At 36.2% G+C, this 19,892-nt stretch overlaps 1 protein-coding gene across 3 annotated transcripts in view; it reads left to right on the top strand.

Annotated features, from left to right (window-relative positions):
- ATAD2B (ATPase family, AAA domain containing 2B) overlaps positions 1 to 19,892 on the top strand; it is a 75,019-nt gene that overhangs the window by 29,143 nt on the left and 25,984 nt on the right. For 2 of the 3 annotated variants that reach the window (XM_027641026.1, XM_027641028.1), the window contains 11 exons: positions 99 to 273; positions 1,044 to 1,132; positions 1,906 to 2,065; positions 2,951 to 3,041; positions 8,823 to 9,134; positions 12,305 to 12,437; positions 13,999 to 14,185; positions 14,853 to 15,038; positions 15,677 to 15,812; positions 16,123 to 16,319; positions 18,833 to 18,992. In XM_027641026.1, the coding sequence (XP_027496827.1) occupies positions 99 to 273; positions 1,044 to 1,132; positions 1,906 to 2,065; positions 2,951 to 3,041; positions 8,823 to 9,134; positions 12,305 to 12,437; positions 13,999 to 14,185; positions 14,853 to 15,038; positions 15,677 to 15,812; positions 16,123 to 16,319; positions 18,833 to 18,992 (1,826 nt within the window). The remainder of the gene's footprint in view (positions 1 to 98; positions 274 to 1,043; positions 1,133 to 1,905; positions 2,066 to 2,950; positions 3,042 to 8,822; positions 9,135 to 12,304; positions 12,438 to 13,998; positions 14,186 to 14,852; positions 15,039 to 15,676; positions 15,813 to 16,122; positions 16,320 to 18,832; positions 18,993 to 19,892) is intronic. The other variant, XM_027641027.1, reaches the window with a different exon arrangement.

The following is a 19,892-nucleotide window of genomic DNA, read 5'->3' as shown; positions in this document are numbered from 1 at the left end:
TCTTCTCCAGGCTCCCTGTCTTCATTATAAAATTTGACTTGGAGTTTTTCAGGAGACATAAAATAAGTTTGTGACTGTGTTGATCCATTTATCTTCAGGGGCTGTTTATTCTATGGTCCTCCTGGAACAGGTAAAACCTTGGTAGCTAGAGCTCTAGCTAATGAGTGCAGTCAAGGAGACAAAAAGGTGGCTTTCTTTATGAGGAAAGGAGCAGACTGTCTCAGTAAGTGGGTTGGTGAATCCGAACGTCAGCTTCGACTCCTTTTTGATCAGGTTAGAAGAAAATACATATTTTTCATATAATTTCTCTGTATGTTGTTTTTTGTGGTTTAGGCAGCCGAAGTTATTTGCAATTGAAACTAAATATTTGTAAATTTTCATAAATTAAGTAGGATTTGTCCAAATGACATATGTAGATGAAAAGAATAGAGGAATATTGACAACAGTTTTACTTCCTTTGAAAATTGAAAGGAAGAAGTCCTTTAATGAAGCAAAGTAGTTTGGGTAAAAATTGGAAAAAAAAATTTGAATCAGTGAGTTTGAGGTTGACTGGCATGTTCAAGATAAATGCTATGGAGGAGGATGCACAATTGTGTCAGTTTTGTGTCTGTTACGCTGTTCTTATTGGGCTCAGAAGAGATGGGACAGAAGAGAGAGTCACATAAACAAGTGAAATGCAGTAGCTCAAAGACAAGTAGTTTTCAGATAGATATGTCTAAACAAACAGGTTATGAGCAGATAAGATCATGTTTTCTGTAACTGAGTGTGTCTCAGTTTGTCTTTAACCTGTCCAGCACACAGTAAAACTGGTACACTGGTGCCATCTTGCTTACTCACAGCAGACTGCAGCCTGTTTTGCTTTGAAACAGTGCTATAGTTGAAAACTCAGTTTTCTTTTCAGACTGTACATGTTTTATCAAATATGTCACAATATATATGTCAGTTTACCATGTTAATGCTTTGTAGTAAGAACAGTTTTCAATGTTGATGGATAAATTATGAATTAACAGTTAACTCAGTTTTTCTTATATATTGCATACCAGGCATACTTGATGAGACCCTCTATAATCTTTTTTGATGAAATAGATGGCTTGGCTCCAGTTCGTTCTAGCAGACAAGATCAGATTCACAGGTAATATTTCTCATATGCTGCCATTATCTTGGTATATGCTGTGTTATCTTGGTAAACCCTTAAATGTAACTTTATTCAGTTCCCAGGAAAGGTTTTTACTTTTTCTGGAGCCCACTTACCCTAGAAAGGACAGATTTTTTCTTTGGTGTTGAAAGTCATCTTTTGGGTCCTCCAGGCAGACTGTAATTTGCTGGGAATTGAATTGTAGTGGCAATTATCCTTCATCCATGTTATTAACTGCAAGATTTCCACAGCTTTTCTTTTGTTTTTGTGCTCTAAACAGATTGTCTGTTACCAGCCCAGTAGAATAACAAGTTGAAAAAATGTTTTTTTAAGATTATGAATTTTAATGTTCTGTGAATGCACATCATACTATCTAGAACCAAAATCACAAGAGAGTTCAGTTCAAACTTATCTTGGGTTGCTATCATGTCATTTTTTAAAACATTTTTTACAACAGTTGGCTGAAAATTTTCCTGGCTGCTTTCAGTCTCAGTTTTGCTCTGCTCTGTATGGCAACACACTTGTATCTGTCATTCTATAGGTGGTGGCATTTGTGTGTATATCTCCTTCCACTCAACTGAGAGAAATAGGAGAGAAATTTGGGACCAGCAGACAAGGAGGTTAATGGAACATATGAGACTTAAAACTGTTATGCACCTGTTTTCTTTAAACGTGGCTTTTTTCCTTTGAAATTATTAATGTTGCATTTGAAAATCCAAAACTTCGTGCAGTGTTCTCTATATATTCTTTCTCTGAAACATCTCTTTTAGCTCTATAGTGTCTACTCTTCTTGCCCTTATGGATGGACTGGATAATAGAGGTGAAATAGTTGTAATTGGTGCTACAAACAGACTGGATTCTATAGATCCTGCACTCAGGAGACCTGGTCGCTTTGACAGGGAATTTCTTTTCAACTTGCCTGATAAAAAGGTAAAACCTAGAAATGAGATTTATTAATAAACATCTTTAGGATGTTAAACATTGTAATGCCTGACAGCCAAGCTTATAAAATAAAAGTACACATTCTTGCTTGTAAGAATGTTTAATTAGGAAGACATTTGTGGTACAAACAGATTGTATACATGAAGTTGTACTGAACTTCAGATCTTCAGGATAGGTAAATTATTCACAGTAAACTTAATTGCTTATCTAAAAACAATGGATTTGTATAATGAACCCTAACTACTTGGGGTTTTGGAAGTTATGATAAGAGAAAATAACTTTTTAAATTTTGTAGACTTCTAAGTATGTAAAAAATGTAGATAGATGCAAAACCAGACATTATTGTATTGGCAACAGGAACATTTCAGTTCCCTATTCTAGGCTTTCATGAACCCAGACATAATATTTCATGAATTAGGCTTAAAATTAGATTTACTTTGTATATTGATAGATGTATTTGGATCCTATAGAATTTTTAGCTGACATTGTTTTGGGATTCGTGTGTATGTGCTGTGCTACTCAGCAACACATTCATTGGTGAGGCATTTGACAGTGGAAGCTGTTAATAATAGGTACAGTAATTACAAATTAAATTTAAACCTGTGATGATTGCTAATAGAAAATGAGTTTTGATGAGTTCACATATAATAGTGTTGATAAAACAGCAATTAAAATATATAACATATACTGAAAAAATTACTGCTTATCTATAAAATTTTGAGTACTAAGTTCTATTTTATATAGAACTATCTCTCAGTGATATGTCAAAAACCAGTAAAATAACTTCAGATTCACAAGAATAAATATTATTTTTGTCTAAAATATTATGGATTTAGTTTGCTAATTTTGATTTTTTTTTTTTTTTTAAATCAGGCACGAAAGCACATTTTACAAATTCATACCAGGGATTGGAACCCCAAATTGTCAGATCCTTTCTTAGGAGAACTGGCTGAAAAATGTGTTGGTGAGTGTTATGATGTTAGTACTTTTACTGTAGAAGCTTTCTCTTCTGTGTAAAACTTTGAAGGTATGTTAAATGTATCAAGGTATTTTCTTATCTTTACCTTTCTAAGCTTCTGTACTTTGAACAACACTTTTTGTGATAACAAAACATGTTTCTGTCTTACTAAAACACAATATGAGTAGCTAGTAGTTTGGAAATACAACCACGTTTCCTTTCTGTAACATCACTGTCTTTATGCATCCCGTCAAAGAGAAGTAAAATGAGGTTGGAATTGGAATCTTTAGGTAGACTTCCCATTAGATTAGTACATTACAAAAGCGATAGGGAGACTTTGGGGTTTTCTGTCTACTTGTTGAGGAAAAAAAATCAGTACTCGTGTGTGTTTTTGGCTTTTGTTTTTTGTTTGTTTTTTACTTACTGGCATGCTCCCCTCTGATGTAAATCCAACAAACTAACCAGCCTTTCTAAAGATGATTTTTTTTTCAGATTGCTAGCACAGAACAACTTCAAAGTGTAGACATAGGTGGGGGGGGCAAAAAAGGGCACCACACCATGAATACATTAAATACACCTTTGGAGCTCCCAAAGACCTGCTGTACTGAATGGAGGTTGGTTGTTCAAGATAAGCCTGCTGTTTAAATCTAATCAGAAATAAGCTCAAATATTTTTATAGTGAATTTAACAGAGGAAATGACCCTTAAGCACACACCCCCACAATCTCTTCTCTGCAATTTGTCGTGCAAAGATACATCCTCTGTCTGCCTTGACAAGCCCTGAAGTTCTCAGAAAAAGGACAGTCTCAAATATCTGTGCTTTGGAATCCAGCACATCAGAGAATCTAAGAACTTTAAATTGAACATCAGTCCATTCAGTCAGCTACAGTACATCCGAATTATCCTCTTCATCCACAGGGACATCTGTCACCGAAGCAGCATCCCTCCGCTTTTGATGCACAAAGACCTCAACATCTTCTGGTGAGGAGAAAACATAACTATCCAGCAAACTGCAGTTTAAGCTTTGCCGGGCATAAGACAGCACGTGCCAAACCCATTTCATGTAAATTCTGCTTGATTTATGCAAAGACAGTGGTGCTGCATAGTGGGAGAGAGGGGAATAGGTGGGAAAAAACCCAGATGTTTCTTTGAAAATTCTCCTTATTTTTTCATTGAGAACACAATTATGTATTTTAAAATTTCAGACAACAGGGAAAGCCATTTGTAGGTTTGATAGGAAGACATTCTTTGTGCTCCATAAAGCCTGTTGGTTTTGTGGAAAAGTTAGCTAACAAAAAGAAATACCCTCTTCTGTTTTCCTTGGCTTTCCTACTCTCCAACTACTGTATACTTGATTGTCTCCATTCTGTATCTTGGAATTTAAGTGTTTCCATACATCCAAGTTTAAAACTTTTTGACTATTACAAGGACTTTTCAAAACAGCAAGTAAGACTGGTTTATCTTCTTCGCCTTGAGATTCCCTCATCATTTCTATAAGTGAAATCTGCAGCAACTGAGGATTTAAACAGACTTTCCAGATTCTTTGTGGCCATTACAATTCAGACTCATTGGCACACATACAGTATATATACCAGTCTACTGTTTCCTCTCGTGTGCAGCTTTTCTTCAAAAACAGCTTTCCTCCCAAAAAAACAACACCCCCTCAGTTCCCCAAGTAAAAGCTGCCCAGACTGACCAGGCTTTTCACACAGTTCCTCTCTCCACTTCAGCAGACTTGATGACACTTAACTCTTAAGCTTTTGGATCCTAAGGAAGAAAACTGCTGAAATACTCCTGAAGGGAATGACTTTGGGGAAACAGGTGTATGTGCAATTCCGAACTTTTTAAGATCGGGGGGTGTAATTAGAAAGAAATCGAAAGGGAAAAGCCTCAGGACTCACAAAAAATAGGTTATTTCCTGAGGGTTGATTTTTTGTCCTAGGTGTTATGGATTTACATACCTTTTTAGAAGATTTCTATGTATGTGAGAATTAAAGACTTCACTTTGTTGAATGGGCTCATGACTGCAGTGTGTGTGAGACGAAATGAAACAGCTTGGGGAGAGCACAGCATTGCTCAGAAGACCACACACTCGTGTCTTATTAGTACCTTCAATAAACACAAGTAATTACTATGTTTTTTCTCCTTACTGGAGATGGGTCCCAGACACCTTGAGCTTTGTAAATTCTTTCTTCTCTCTTGTGCTTATTCTCTTCTGAATGGTGACTTTCTGTAGGTAGAGAGACTGTTACCTTTGAACTCAGTCTTGTAGGAAACAAAACATTAGCAACCAAAAAACTGTGAATTCCTCCATCTGTCATCCTGCAGATGAATCTTTTTACAATGTAGTAAGGCTTGTTTAAATAATTTTAAGTAAAATTGTAAAGAAGCAAACTATCACACTCAAAATACTCCATTCTGTGCTTATTATTGCAGGAGCATTTTGTGGCAAAATGATATCTTGTTAGATTTTTCTTTCCCATCCTGATGTAATGATGGAGGGGGAAATTTTGGTATTAGTGTTCATGTTTTTCACAATTCTTTTAAAAAAATGTAATAGTTATTTTTCATCTCTGTCATGCTGAGTTGTTTGCTAACTCTCTTTCTCTGCAGTCCATTTTAGGAGTTGTAGGAAGTTGAATGACATACATTGGAAGAAGTGGTTAAAATTGTTTCCCTAAACGTTTCACCCACTTCAGTAGCAATTTGTTGTAGGTTTTTAGGGTGGGTATTAGAAAAAATTTTAAAGAGGACATGATTTCTGCACAGCAGAGGTGGAAGAGTATGGCTTGAAAATGACTGTGATCAAGGTGCAGTCTTTGGGAATCTGCATGGGAATCCACTTTTTTGCTGTTCTGCTTTTTGAAAATTGGACTTCAGAAATGTTTAGCAGAGTGTGGTGGTGCTGGGTAGAAGAAAATTGGCTACTTGACAAGAATCCTTGTTTTGTTCTAAGTTAAGGTGTGACAGTACATTTTGCCTGGCAAATTGAACATCTTCTGTGAGATACATCAAAAATGGAAGCAAATCACTGAACCCTGGGTTTATATTATAGTGTCAATTTGGGTAAAAAAAAATTCGGGATATTTACTGATGGCATGATACATTTAATTTTGCTTTGACAGTACTTCACTCATGTTTTTCTTCATCTTGATCAGTGTACATTTGCTTCTTAGGAATAAAAAGCTCTTTAATGTTTTACAAGGTACAGGATTTTTGCAGATTTTTTGTCACTGAAATGGATGTACAGTATGCACAAGAGAGCCCCTCAAAAAGAGACACCAATTATTAGTCTTCAAATGTAATTGCTCCTGAGAAATGAAAAGTAGAAATGGAGACTAATTGTGTATCTGATCACCTGAGAATGTAATTTTAAAAATAGGCTACAGGCTATTATTTCCTAATTTTGCAATTCTTTGGAGATGTACAAACGGTGATTAAAATGACTTAGAAAGTGATATTACAGCATTTATTAATAGAAAACTTGGAAAGGATATAGCACCTGAGCTGCTGAATCTTTGTCATGAACATACTAAACTAGTTTTTGAGGTGACAGGTATTCAGGGTGTTGTATATCTCCAACATACCTTTGATTTAAGCTTCAATTTAGTGCTCTCCCCCCACCCTGTCATGTTTTGTTTATTCCAGTGTGCTCATTGAATGAGAATAGGGCCAATTTTTAAATAGGATTGTGATACCTGATACTTAAAAAACAAAGCAGAATTTAGAGGAAAAAGTGTGATTTTGATTTCTCTGATGCACCTGTAGCTACTGTCTAATAGTTTCACATGGTTGGAGTGTGGCTGCATAGTTTTAATTTCATGATGTGGCTTAGTTAAAAAAACCCTGACAACATAACCTTAGTGCTGGAAATATTTAGTTGTCTGTTGATTAATTGTGGAGATATCTGAACATGCTTCAAATGTCATGTGTATTTATTTCAAGGTAACGTGGGGATGTGTATTGCTACATACGTTTTAGATAAGTCACAGTGTGGGCTCATCAAATTTAGACAATTATAGCTACTAACCTTTTTATAAAATTACAAAGCTTGGTTTAAAAATTTCAGAAGTCATCTGATATTTATGGTGATCTTCCACCTGGATTTTTCTTTTTTCTTTTTATAAAAATTACTTTCAAGTGTATATGAGAAAGAGGTGCAATTTGAAGTCTCATCTAATTTAAATCATCTTTATAGCTGAAGGCTTATTATCTTTTATTATTAACTTCCAAATTTATATATCTGAGAGATGGACATGGAAGAGTGTCTGTCTTCTGTATTAATTACTTCCTTTTTTATTTTTCTACACTGTGTATAGAATCAGCTTTGTTCCTTATTGCTGTATGGATCTTGTAAAAATAGATATGCCAGCAGCACTGAAAATACATGAGAGGCTAAAAAGAGAGAAGCAAGGCAGGCTCCAGGACTTAGTGCTGCCAAAAGATCAATCATAGTATCACAGAATGGTTTGGAAGGGACATTAAAGATCATCTAATTCCAACCCCCTGCTGTGGGCAGGGACACCTCCCACTAGACCAGGTTACTCCCAGCCCCGTCCAACCTTCAGGAACTTCTCTGGGTGTAAGGTGCCTTATAATTAAAGAATTTCTTCCTAATATCCCATCTAAACCTGTCCCCTTCAGCTTAATAAGAAAATAGAGAAGAAAAAGTGCAGAAGGTGTAAGACCTGGTGGGGAGGAATAAGTCTGGTAAAAAAACCAGTTAGTTGATTGAGAATAGTTTTAACTAAAGAATTGATTAATTAACTTCTATAAACACTTTGTTACGAACCCATTAACTTTTATATGGCAGTACCTCAGTGCAACACGTTTTCCTATAGTGATTCTAATTCTCTAAAAGAGTTTTCTCACTGGAATATTGTTTTACAGATTTTGAAAGATAAAACTATGGTGCCTCAAAATACAGGAGCATATTAATGTGTCTTGCTGAGAGAGATGGAAAATTTGAAAGCTAATTTCTAGCTCTGGGGAAAACCCCCAAACAATTAGTACTGCAGAAGACACAGAGGTATTAAGTCTCTCAGTATTTCATAATTATCAGATCTGTGTTTTTCAGCAATGATGATTAAGCAATTATAGGTAGCCACCTGTAGATAATTACGAAGAAAGGGTAAATTAAAATTCTAATGCATTTTAATGTCTACTTTTGGTTATATTAGTAAAATTATGAAACTCTTAAAAGTCTGAAACATTTTTCTTGATTGTAGAAGTTAACATTTTTCCAGTAGTCCAGAGTATGCTTTTTTAACAAGAGATTTCATTTCTTCCATATTCTGTTCATGAAACAGTTTTCTTTATACTGCTCATTTTCTCAGACTGTAAAAGTTTAAAGTTGGTGATGTTCAGTGTAACAAAATTACTTTGCTATTAAAGAACATATTAAGGTAGAGATATTAAAGTAAAAAAAGAGAAGAAGGACTAGCCTGATAAAATTCCACACATGCTTTAGACAAAGTTAAAAGAAAAGAGCAATGACAGACCTATAACCCAGGACTGAAAATACACTATTTATCATATGATATAGTGAAAATGTAGGTAATTTTAACCTCAATGTGGAATTAATTTCTTGTGTATTTAATATACCTGTCTAACTTCCTGGTACACAACACTATCACCAGATTATGACCTAATACCTTTTGGCAGATGCTTTATGGACCTTGACAATTAAGTATTACTGATTGTTTTTTAGCCTGAGGCATGTTTGAGACACATGTAGCACAGCATTGCTGTTTTTAATGGAAGATATTTTTGTTTTTGTGTGCACTAGGGTACTGTGGAGCTGACATAAAAGCACTTTGCACTGAGGCTGCCTTGATTGCCTTGAGACGACGCTACCCCCAGATTTACATGAGCAGTCAGAAGCTACAGCTGGATGTTTCCTCAGTAGTTCTCAGTGCGCAGGATTTTTATCATGCAATGCAGAATATTGTGCCTGCTTCCCAACGTGCCGTGACATCTTCAGGACATGCACTGTCTCCTGTGATCAGACCACTCTTGGAACGGACCTTCACTAAACTTCTTGAGGTTTTACACAAGGTGTTCCCTCATGCTGAATTTAGCCAGGGTGACAAAAGTGAAGGTATGTGTGTGATTTTGCTCTTCTTGCAAGTGCTGTTTCAATTTGGAAATACTCCAGCTGGCTTTCTTCTCCTACTAGCCTTAAATCTGATGTGTATTTGCATCAGTGTTTTTAGGACATAAATACAGTATCCTCGGATGTTTCCTAGTTATTTTTGCTGATTCCAAGTTGTTGTGGAATCTCATAAACCGACTTTTATAGACCAAGGTCCCAGAGGTGTGAGGGCCATCCAAAGAAAAGGAAAACTCACAAGTAATTTACAATTTAAATAAAAGAAATAATGGAGCATAATCAGAGGCCAGAAAATAAGAAAAATTGTCTCTGTCCTGTGTTGGCCCCCAGTCTTTTGTTTGCTGATGGTGCAGAAGCTTTTGGGAGCTCGCAGCTCAGCAGGTGAGACTGTGTTTAGCCAAGATACCTTGGCCTGTGTAATGGTCATCTGCTGGTGAAGGAGAAAGCCCTGAGGCTTCCCTTACCTCTGGTCTGGTACACTCCTGATCCTCTTGAGTTGATTCTGTTGCCTTAGCAAGTGGAGAACTATTTGCTGTTTTGTCAAGTTAGCTTTTTTTGCCAAATTAGTTAGTAAAATCATTCACTAAGGGGTCAGTGAATGCCAGAACCCTGCTGCAATGGGGGCAATGTGAGTGCACTGAGGAAGCAGGGGATAAGAAGGAATGCAATTGACTGTTTTGACTGGCAGTGAGTCAATATGTTCTGGGTTTTTTACCCAGCTCTTCTCTTGAGACATACTCTAATAGTAACCCTGGTCATTTCTTGGAAGTTAAATGTTGAACCAGGTACCTTGTGTTTGATATCTACCTATTCTGACACACTGTTTTCTACTGTTCTTACCTGGGGTCACCCTCACCTCACCACCCCAACTCTGTAAATGGTAGTTGAGGTTGTGTGTGATTAACTTGCAAATAGCTCATTTTATTAAGCAAATGTGTAACAGCTGTGACTTTCTTTCCATTCCTGTTCCAGAGCACACTTTCATTCTGTAGTCCAGGCAGCTTAAGCTGATCCTTGTGCTGGTTGCTGCAGTTCCTGCAGCCCAGCTGTGCATTTTTACTCTATCTTTTCCAGTTTAGTACCTCAGGTTTCTTTGTTAAACCATTTTAGCCAGAAAACTCATCCAAAAATGATGTATTTGTCAGGTCAGTTTTCTGCTGACTGTGGGATAGCTGGAGGTTTTAACAAGAGTTGGAGTTGGCCAGAGATAGGCCCTGGGAGCCCTGGTGGTGGGTAAGGGGAATTGAGCTGGCTTACAGCTGCAGTTAGATCCTATTAGGCCCCCTCGATTGTATTAGGCTCTCATAACCAAAGTTGTTTAAGATGCTTAAGTCTCTCTGTAATACTGTTAACCTGTTGGTAACACCCAGTTTAGAGACTGTCATTATGGTTGAAGAATTGGTGTCCCCCTCTTTGTTGTAAAGTTCTAGCTCAGAATATCTTCTTTGGTTACATTCTGTATAATCCTGTTTATTACTGCTCATTACTGCTAACAAAATGAGTTTGGAAACATTAATTGATTTAAATAGTAGTTTTACTAGATAATGTGCTGCTGTGGATACTTATAAGTATTTTTAGATATTCAGTTTTGAAGATACGTGAACTAAGGTTTCTTTTAACATTTTCTTTTACCTTAGTTTTTCTTCTTATTTCCTTAAATCCAAGAAAATATCGAATAATAAGTTTAATCTTTGTTAAAATCAGAAAAATCCACTTTCAGGTACAATGATTAAATGTAAATGTAGATTATACACTAGGGCTTCAAATTTTCTTGGATTCAAAGCCAGGTATATAGGAGATGCTTACTGGTGTGCTTACAATCTGCACATCTAGTTTTCTGCTTTGTACTAACAGTTGCTGTTTCTTGTAATTCAGTGAGTCAGATGCTCAAGCAAAGGATGTCACATAGTCTTGATACTTGGAAGTAAAAGATTATTATAAAATAATTATGTGTCTTAGGAAGCAAAAGCTGTGTCCAGTACAGGAGCATAGGACTTACCCTATGGCCTGCATCTGGTATACTGGAAATTCTGTGTGTTTAGGGGCTGTAGTGAGCCCAGAGTTAGGAGGCTTATATCTAGCTGGTTTGAAGGTCTCTGTCTGTAGCTGTAGCTAAACGTCCAGCAGCTTCTATGCTATGTTTTCATGCTATGGACTAGCTTTTGGCCACTGGCTGGGGTCTGCAAGCCTTTTTCATCTTTGCTCCCTGAGGAATAATTGTCAGGTGTGTGGCTGTATCATGCCTTCACAAGGATTGTGGCACGTTCTCATCCCATGCCAGCGGAATATTTTTCCTACCCGGCCTACTCTGAATCCAGTTTCTTACATCACACAGCCAACTAAGGGAACTTTTGTTGCCTCTTAACATTTTTTCCTGGGACCCTGTGGCTAGATGCACTGTCCTTAGGTGGCATCTTCACCCAACACTTAATGCTGCCTTGAAGGTGATTCCGTTGTCCCGTGGTGATGGTTTGATCTGTGTAGCATGACCTGTGCCCATGGCTTTTATGTAAACCCACAAATCATGCAGTATTTTTGAGGGTAACACTTGTATCTCTCTGTATTTCACTGTATTAGCAAAGAAATCAAAATAGGTAAAGATATATAGTAAATGAACATGGAATGCATTGAACTGATTTTGATAAAAAGTAATTTGATATTCTTTGCCAGATTATCAGAGGGTGAAAAACAATTCTTCATAAACATACATTGTCTAGGTAGTCATACTGAGAATAATTTTGGAAGAAATGTACCTGTGAGAATTTGGACACTTAGAACAAATAAATAAGTACAAAATTCTCCATAGTCTGAGGAATTACAAATTTTATGACTCTATCCTTGAAAAAACCTCCAACTGTGAAATAAAACCAAAGGAAGCATTTCGTAACAAGTTAAACTTTTCTGTATTTGAGTTGTTCAACTTGGTGGCTTAAAAAAATAAATTGTAATTATTATTAGACTTACAGTATTTAATTTGTTTTGGTTTTTGAAGTAATAAGTACTTATTATTCTGAATTCTGATATTTAGACAGTTTTAAGTAATTTTTTCTGCATTTGAAGATTTATTATAATTGACACAAAATTGTAATGTCTTTTCTTGTTTGTTGTACATGTACTTAAAAGTGATAAAGTTCTAATTAATACATCTCTTGGAACAGATGTACCAAGTCTAATATTAGATGATAGTGAAGATGAGAATGCTTCTTCAATTTTTGAGACGAGCTGTCACTCAGGATCACCAAAGAAACAGTCATCAGCTGCTATACATAAACCCTACCTTCATTTTACAATGTGAGTGTCCCTCTAAATTCATATAACCAGACAGATGAAACCATGAAATTCCTACCTCAGGAAAGCTAAGGAAGACATTCTTTTGCTTTGGGGTGGCAGTGGTGTTCTGTGATGGAAACATCTAAGTGCATGGTCAAGAATTCCAGATATGGGAATGTTCTTAGGAAAGACCATGTCCTGCAGTAATTAACAATAATTAACATTTCTTTGTTTTATATTAAGAATATTTTTAGACTACTTTATGTGATGGTTTCTGCAGGGAGTTTGCTGAATGAATAAATTGAAGTTAGAAAAACTGTTCATTAGTGGTACTGTTTAGTAGAGCCATCTTGTGGAAAACTGCTAAAATTTTTGTGCTAAATAGTAATGCCAGATCAGAATTTATGGAGCGTAAAAATAAGGATTTAAGTTCAAATAGTTGGAGGTACATAGTCAAGTATTTTAATGCCAAATTTAAGCTTTTGTTGTGAGGTTGTGAAGGAGGAAGCCAAAACGAAACCAATATGTATTTGTGTATGTGTGTCTAAATAAGAGAATCTGGAAGAGTATATTTTCTGGACGTTTTTAATTGTTATCTGTATATGTAACCTCCACCACCAGAACTGAAAAACTGAAGGTCAGCAGTGTTCATTGTTGTTCCAAAATGTTTAACATGAAGTAATGCCAACCAGTCTTGTTTCACTGCCCAACCTGACTGATGTGCAGATAAAAATACCTTGATGAGACAAAATGCAAATGAATTAAAAACTTTCTTGTTTTATAGTCAGTTTTCTATCAGAGGAAAAGACTTTTAATGGAAGAACTTAATGCTTCTCTCTTCATGTCTCATTTATCCCAAAACAGGGCAAAATCCCCCAAAAGAATCAAACAAAAAAATCCCAAAACCCCTTGTATGGACTGCTGAGAATTTCTTCTCAACAACAACAAAAAAAAACAAGCAAAAAGTTTAGCTTTGGAGTTTTTCCTTTACAGTCTTCCTTCTGTCTGGAAATCTACTGAATAGAAATGTATGAATATGCTAGAATACAAGATGAATAGTGATTTTATTCTATCCTACTTCAAATTCTTGTTCTTAAATAAACAAACTGTTGAAATGTTCGGTGCTTCTTGAAAATCTTGGGCAGCACTTAAGGGATGAAAGGATTGACCTGGGATTCCTGAGGCTACTGAAGAGATACTTTAGTAGTTAGGACTGAACTAGACATGATTAAATTGCTGTCTTTACTGTAAGTCCATTAAGTCTTTTAATATGATCAAGGAATTAGTTTTAAATAAATTAGTTATAATGAAAATTGTCATGAATTTAATATTATGCATAAGTTTGCACAGATGAGTTTGAATTAAATGGTTGTGAAACCTAAGGTAAGACAAAACTTGAGTTATTGGGACTTGAAGTAGTGTTGAGGGATAGTTGAGTTAGTTGAATCTTTTTAGGCCGTTTTAGGAAGCTATTACCCATTACTGAAAGTCTTCTAGACTCTAAAACAATCTTATTATATATATCCATCCACTGATAACATTGGTGTGTTAGTTGACTTTTGTGATTGTTATTCTGTTGCAGGTCAGCTTATCACCAGCCAACCTCTTACAGACCGAGATTACTGCTCTCTGGAGAAAGAGGTTCGGGTCAGACTTCGCACCTTGCTCCAGCACTATTGCACACTCTGGAAAAATTCTCTGTACACAGGCTAGACCTGCCAGCTCTTTATTCAGTCAGTGCCAAAACACCTGAAGAGTCATGTGCACAGGTGACATTTCAGATTCTCTTGTAATGAGTCAATTATGTAACTCTGGAAAAGATTAGTTGCACCAATGTAAAGGCAGCCAGCTGGAATGTAACCTAAAATCCAGATTTTCATCGACTCCTTCTATTTTCATGTTTAAAATAAAGAGGTCTCTAGAGGGTGATGGAGATCTCTCTAGTTACTAGTGAGAGTAATTACATTTTTAACCTGCCCCCTCACCACATACCTAATACCAGGTAATCTTAGTCTTGGTATTCGGTGCCTGATATTCATTTTATTCACTTGTATATGAATTGGTATGCTGTGATTCTAGATTTACTTGCTTAGTTTTAAATATTTTAGGCTTCAAAAGAGTTGACAGTGGATTTTGCATGGATTTCAAATCAGTTGAATCTTCATCTTGATCAATTAATAGCGAGTTTTAAAAACATATATGACAAGTAGTTGCTCTGTGCTCCCTGGCATATTGACGTAAGATAATTGAATGCTACAGCCAAGAGTCACAAACACTTGTTTAGAAAGTCTTTAGCATTAGATAATTTTATTCTGCTGGAACATTTGTCTATAAAATACCACAAACATGAGTCATTTCCTAATCTGCAAAAATTTTGTTACTCACAATTGATACTAACAATTATTTAGTTTATATATCACTGTTTCTTTTAATTAGATCTTTCGTGAAGCTCGAAGGACAGTACCAAGTATAGTTTACATGCCTCATATTGGTGATTGGTGGGAAGCTGTCAGTGAAACTGTGAGAGCTACTTTCCTAACTCTGCTGCAAGATATACCATCTTTCTCCCCTATATTTCTACTGTCTACCTCCGAGTCCATGTTTAGTGAATTGCCTGAAGAGGTGAGTTTATTAAGGAAGGAGGTGTTGTTAGGGAGTTCTGTGCTCTTCAGAATGTTTTGGTCATGTAAAACCACTTTGTTTTGTAATGGTTTTCTAACTTAATTTAATATATGTCAAACTGAAAATGTAGTATTAATTGAATGTTTGCAGTTTTCCTTAATGAGGGATATATGTCCATATTACTGATTTTTCATAAGCTCCATGCTACTCTGCTGAGAAGACAAAATTGTTAATTTTGTCAGTTGTTTATTTTGGTAAATTACTGCATTATAATTAAATGCAGATTAATATAAAGACCTGACCTTTAGCTTTATGTCTTCTGAGGCTCAGGATGAGGGAGGGAAGTTCCTTTTTTTTTTTTCTCAACATTTTTTTTGACTTTTTTTTTTTTCTCCTGCCCTTTCCCTGCCTTTCACTGCAGAGGTGGCCATTGTTAGGATTGTGAGATACTGCAAGTTTAGTTACTACTCAGTGAGAATTACAAGTATTGTTTTACCTTTACTGTAAACACCGCTTTAGGTAGAATTTACTGTCTTCTGTCCTGTGGCTGATTTTGGAAGGTTTGTGACTAGTGTTTTGTTATGTTGATCATGTATTTCTGAGTGGGGACTCAATTTTCTGAAATTTTTTTTCCCTAGGTGAAATGTATTTTCAGAATCCAGTATGAAGAGGTTTTTTATATTCAAAGACCAAGTGAAGAAGACAGATTGAGATTTTTCAAAGGCTTAATTCTTGATGAGGCAGCAATGCCCCCACCAAGAAGGAAACAGGCTGGTAAACTAAGTTACAGTAAAACCAATTATAATGTGATCTGAATGTTTTATTTTGTGTTATGTTCCTTTTTAAAAAGGTGTGGGTAATTGACAGTGTAATTAACATGTGGCAGCATTAATCAGTGTGCAGAATAAATTTCATAGTTAGAGTTAACAGTTTTGGAAGATAGAGAGCTGTGGGGTTAAGGATGCAGTAGTAGTTAGATCCATGAGGAGATTAAATATATATGGAGGAATTTGAAGTGGCATAATCCCAAGAGCCACTGTGTTGTTAATATTTCCATTGTCTGACTTCTTGTTTTTTTCCCTAGCTCTTCGTGCTCTGGAAGTTCTTCCTCTTGCACTGCCATGTCCTGCCCGGGAGCTGTCGGAGGCAGAGAAACAGCGGATGGAGGACCAGGAAGAGAACACGTTGCGAGAGCTGCGGTTGTTTCTCAGGGATGTTACCAAGAGGCTGGCCACAGACAAGCGCTTTAACATCTTCAGCAAACCGGTGGATATTGAAGAGGTCTTGTTTCAGTAATGTGCAAACAATGAAGTTGAAGCTGTTAGAAAAAGAATATAAATTAAAAAAAGGGAACAGTTAAGTTAGTAAGAAAAATAGATGTTTGATCCATGATCTTTCCAGTCGAGAGTGTTGATTTTTTAGCTGGTGAGATAGTCACAGCCTCATCGTCGTGATGCAAGGGTTTGGAGTATGTTCTATTGCCAGTGACCTGTCGAAAACCCTTGTGCATTCCTCTCAGTTTTATAACTGAAACCAGCATTTTAAAATGCCAACATTCCTATCCCTACCAGTGCTCCTGAAATATTTGAGACCGTAGATATAATTCTTTAATAAAAGCTTTTACAGCATTGTAATCATAGACATGATAATATTGGGAAAGTGATCTGTGTTCTGTAATGTATTCAGCATTAATAGTATTGTTGAATAATTTCAGCAGTAATGCTTGTGGCTGCCATTAATCACAGCTGGTAGCACATTATAAGGCATTAACTGGTCGATTATGGAGTGTGTGCACCTAACTGATGAGACAGTTCGATCTGCAAATCTATTTTCAGGTGCTGCTGTATGAATAGGATTGTGTTTGTCTGACTTTGAGATCAGATGCTGGCCCACTGCAAGCTTTGCACAGGCTTGCTAACTGAAAAAAATATTCCTTAATTGCTTCTAAAGAGAGAAACCTCTCTTTTGGAAGACATTAAGATAATATGGGAGATTAGAAATCCAGCACTGTAAAAAGGAGATTTGGAGTGTAAATTCCTTACAGGGTGGAACAGGTATCTCTTATGGACCTATGCAGTAATCCTCTCTTAACTTGACCTTTCCATAGTGTTTGGTAGCTGACTGCTTTTGAAAGACTGGCAAAAGCTGTTTAACATGGCAGCTTATGGTGTGAGCATGGTCTGAGCAGTAACTTGGTTTGATTTTTCTTATGGAACTGTTTGGGAGGTCCATTATTGTAGGAAACTCCTCTGTGTGTAGTAGAGGTATTTTCTTTCCCCAGAGAATTTGTGGTATAAACTTACATGAATAAGAGCACATAAAGAAAGAACCAAAAATGTCCTTGTTTTGTAGATGGAGAGAATCGAAATGTGAATTTGTTATTTAAACCCTGGTCAGAAACGCTGCTAATATATCACAGCACTAGAAATCAAATGTGACCCTCTACGTCCCACCTGATGCGTTTAAGAACAGGACTGGCCTTTCCTTTTGTACAATAGTCTACTTGACTTCCTTAGGAAAAGTTAGTTCCACTCCTGCTTGCATTGCAGAGAATGCTGCTGTGTGATAAGTCAAGGATTTTTCTGGCTAATTCAGCAGTAATGTTTACAGGTTCCAGTGAAGATTTTCTCATGCTAAAAGAAAAGGATGTCTGTGGCTTGGCTTTCCAATCCCTGAGCCAGTTGTCATCATGTTTCCATGTAGGGAGACAAAAAGAGAATTTTTGTCATTTCAATTTTTCATAATAAATTTCAATGCCTGTATTTAAGGAATTAGGTGACAGATTGCTGTCCACTGAAGTAATGCTTTATTGTTAGTTTATGTTGTAATATATGTCTACAGGCACTATATTAAAAAATAAATTCTTAGGAGCTGTTATGGCTTGATCTGAATATCTTTTTAACTCTTCAGGGCTTTGGCAGTTCCCGTCATATGTGGGTGATTTTCAGAAGAAAAAATGCAGTACTGTTTCAGAGACTGCCAGTGTTTTTAATTAATCACACTGAAACATTCAAATGTTGGGTTTTTTTTTCCTTGAAGTAAATAACAAATTCATAGGTTTTTTTTTTTTGTGAACTTTGTTACAGCAGCTGTGCTGATGCATTTGACTATCAAGCTTGAGACCCATATGGTACCATTAATTATGTTAAACACTTTTTAGTGTACCCTAGTGGTTGCTGAATCTCCACTTACGATCTAAGCTCATCGTAAACTGTGACACAAAGCTTTTTCTTTACACTGTCCTTCTGTACAGTCAATCTAATGTCTGCAATCAGTAAAACTTGACTTTTCTTTGTTAAATGAGTGATTGAAGAAAGTATTTAATAGAAGACATTTAAAAGTTGATAATTTGACTGTTTGGTTAATTGAGAACTTTACCTACAAGGTGAACAAACTAGAGCTTCCCTAATTTTTGCTAGTGTTTCAAGTTAGGGTGATGGTTTTTGCCCTTCAAGTCCAAGACAGTGGTATAAAACTATAAAAAACTATAAATAAATCAGTCTAAAATAAAAAATACATTTACATTAAAATGTGTTGCCTCAACAATACTGTTAAATTAATTTTGAGAAATGAATTGGTGACTTGCTGAAGAAAAAGTAGCTTTGGAAATCCTCTGTTTTTAGTCTGATACAACTTCTGTTTTCAACATAAATTTGTTTAAAAATCAAAATGTCTGGTTAATGTCTTAGAGCTATGCATGTGGAATGAATCCAAGGACAAAAGATGTGAAATTGTCAGTGTTCAAATGGAATGCATATGGTCCTGTGTCATTTCTGTGTGCTGTTTGTTTGTAGGTTTCAGATTACCTTGAAGTTATCAAAGAGCCAATGGACCTATCAACAGTAATAACCAAAATTGATAAACACAACTATTTAACAGCCAAGGATTTTCTAACAGACATTGACCTGATCTGCAGTAATGCATTGGAGTACAATCCAGACAAAGACCCTGGAGGTAAGAACCTGCTTTGTTTTGGCCTATCTAAATCTGAAAGCTTGGTATTTAAATCCTGTATTTGGTTGCTATTCAGGCATTTAAAGAAACTGCATGCTATGTGATAATTAGGATAAGCAAGTCCTTAGAGTCTGTGGTTTTAGTATTCTGAGGCATATAGTGCACTGGGGGACATTACAAGAGCAGGAGAACTACAGCATTCAGAGTTGTTTTCTAATAAATTAGATTTTGTAGTTCCGTTTCGAATTTGATAACTCCTTTTCAGTGAATAGACTTTGTGTATGCAACAAACCCCACCGTAATTTGGAGAGCTCTGTAGAGAATCCTGCACACAATCTGGCAGTGGCCTGCTGTATTTCCATATTGGCTTAGAACATGAAATTCATACACAGAAATTAAAGTCTATGTATTTGGGGATAGAAATAAAACAGGATAAATCACCAGGCAAGGAAGTCAGTTGCAGCTGATTAGGAGAGATTAGACAGTATTGTCTTGACAAAGTGTGATGGGATGCTTTCAATTAAAATGGAATTTGTAGACTGAAATGCATGTAAAAGCTGTTCACGCTTCAAACTAAGGAAAGAACATCTTGTGTGCTCTTTGCTAGGGCTGCCTTACAGTGCACATTGCCAAAAGAAGGCCTTTCAGCTGGCAGCTTCAAGTGTCATCAATAAAATAACATCAACAAAACCCCCTCTTTTAATGTAGTTGTATTTAACATGATATACTTGGAGGTCGGGGCTCATCTACAAATGTAGTCCAATGTGTTAAAAAGTTTTTTATGAAATCTCATGAGATTGTTTTACCATTTTCTGTATTTTCACTTCTCAAATTTTTGATTTTCTGAGGCATTTGCAAGTGTCTCATGTGGACTAGATGCAGTATAGTCTGGTTAAACTT

The sequence above is a fragment of the Corapipo altera genome, unplaced genomic scaffold, assembly GCF_003945725.1.
Source record: "Corapipo altera isolate COAL_440 unplaced genomic scaffold, ASM394572v1 46, whole genome shotgun sequence".
NCBI classification, from domain to species: Eukaryota; Metazoa; Chordata; class Aves; order Passeriformes; family Pipridae; genus Corapipo; species Corapipo altera.
The sequence above is the reverse complement of the archived record's forward strand: the minus strand, read 5'-3'. Positions and strand labels throughout refer to the sequence as shown.